Source organism: Varroa destructor, unplaced genomic scaffold (genome assembly GCF_002443255.2).
Source record: "Varroa destructor unplaced genomic scaffold, Vdes_3.0 BEIS01000001.1, whole genome shotgun sequence".
Classification (NCBI taxonomy): Eukaryota; Metazoa; Arthropoda; class Arachnida; order Mesostigmata; family Varroidae; genus Varroa; species Varroa destructor.
In genome coordinates, this window is record NW_019211454.1 from 25,728,387 (window position 1) to 25,730,136 (window position 1,750).

At 40.3% G+C, this 1,750-nt stretch overlaps 1 protein-coding gene across 6 annotated transcripts in view; it reads right to left on the minus strand.

Annotated features, from left to right (window-relative positions):
• LOC111249535 (U7 snRNA-associated Sm-like protein LSm11) overlaps window positions 1-1,468 on the minus strand; it is a 28,257-nt gene extending 26,789 nt beyond the window's left edge. Inside the window, exon 1 of one of the 6 annotated variants that reach the window (XM_086977408.1) lies at window positions 600-1,468. In XM_086977408.1, coding sequence (XP_086833534.1) covers window positions 600-821 — 222 coding nt within the window. In that variant the 5' untranslated portion in view covers window positions 822-1,468. The remainder of the gene's footprint in view (window positions 1-599) is intronic. The other 5 variants (XM_086977409.1, XM_086977410.1, XM_022803533.2 and 2 more) reach the window with 5 other exon arrangements.
• Between the last annotated feature and the right edge of the window lie 282 nt (window positions 1,469-1,750).

Sequence of the window (1,750 nt, forward strand, 5' to 3'; positions counted from 1 at the left end):
GACAGATAGAGCAGTGGGGGAGTAAGGATCAGTGCCAGGAAAGTGACACCACAAGACAACTATTGCTGTTGCTAGTGTTCATTTTGTGGCAGTGCCTCGGCGGCTGACAGCCACTCAGCCGCGGCATTTGCTGTTGCGTTAGAGGCGGACAAGGATGACTTTCACTTCGGTGCGAAATAAACTTGTACGTGTTCTCGCCAATCAATATGAGCCAATTTGCGCCAAAACGAAAGACAATCACTTAGATCTAATCAATAGAAAAAACATTAATCAAGTCTTGTCTTAGAGTTAGAATTGTTTTATTTAAATTATTGACTTGAAAACGATTACATAGATGTTCTCCTTCCCGAGAGTCGATGAAAAGCAACTGTGGCATAATATCGAAGTTTTTTTAATCAAAAAAATATTTAGTATTTTTGACAAGCGTTTCTGGGTGACAATCTGGGTGAAATTGCTGATCTGGCATTTGTTACCTTCTGCTGTCGTTGTGGCATCTAGTACACACATTGCTACAAATGACCGAATATTATAAAATTATGGCAACAGTATGCTTAAAATAGTAGCTGATTATTAACGAATTCACATGTCTAGTGTCATACCTGGTTCTCCTCACTATTCTTGAGTCGGCGATCATTGTCGATTTTGTCCAGATCCTGCTGAGATAAAAGGGCACGCACATTGATCGTGCAAACCTTGTCGAACTCTTCTAGACTGTCCACGGGTGTCAGATCGTTTACGCTTGGTGGTAACTTGGCCGAACCTTCAACGAGTAATAGAATTGGATCTACTATAGGCTTGGTGAGATCCTGCTGTTCAACCATATCGAGATATTTGAGCGATTAGCGTCACAGATTCGAAGTTCGATTGGCTTCGATGTTGGGCGCCATGTTTGTTTACAGATTCGATATACAGAAGCACCGCCCTCTAGCGGCGTGCGCCAGAAATGGCGCCAAATAGAAATCGCTGTCAGTGTTACTCGAAGCATAATAGAGTAACTATTTAACAATGAAGAGCATTCCTGATGATTCAATGTAATATGTTGTATTTTGCTCGGATTATCCCGCAGCCGGTTAGTGGGCTTACTGTAATCTTACATGCCATTACTTACGCTCAGTTAAACATAAACTGCTGTACAACAACGTTTAGATGTTGAAAATATTTTCATCTTTGTTTGAAAAATGCAGTAATACTTGGTTGAACTAGTTTTTAATTTTTATTTCTTCGGAAGTAGTAATAGCTCTGAGACTTCGTGTTACTTTTTTACCGAATACTTTGCACTGCGTTACAGTAACAAAAAATAGCAGCGCGATCTAAATGTGATCCTTATCATTGGTGTCTCTTCGTTCAGGTGAGTTGTACGACCCTGACCATGATAGCAAGCCGAAGGAACTGAATGCTACCTGCAGAACCAAAGTTCTACAAGACCGATAAACAAGACAACAGAAAACACCAAACAAAGCCAGAACACTTACAGTAGAAGCATAGAATATATACACAAACATACCAGAACAGGCATACATATATATGGATGGCTTCTATATGCACCGAGAGCTCGAAGAATGAACACGCTCGCGTCAAAGCTTATAGTTACACGTGCAGGGTTTGTATCATGTACATACATACACACAGATACACACAAAATGAAAGTATATAACAATGTTCGCTTTTACTCTAAAAAGTTTTAGTCTTACTTCAGCATCTGTTAAGCTGTTTGTCCGCGTTGTTTGTTAGATCGAGGCTGCTGCATTGC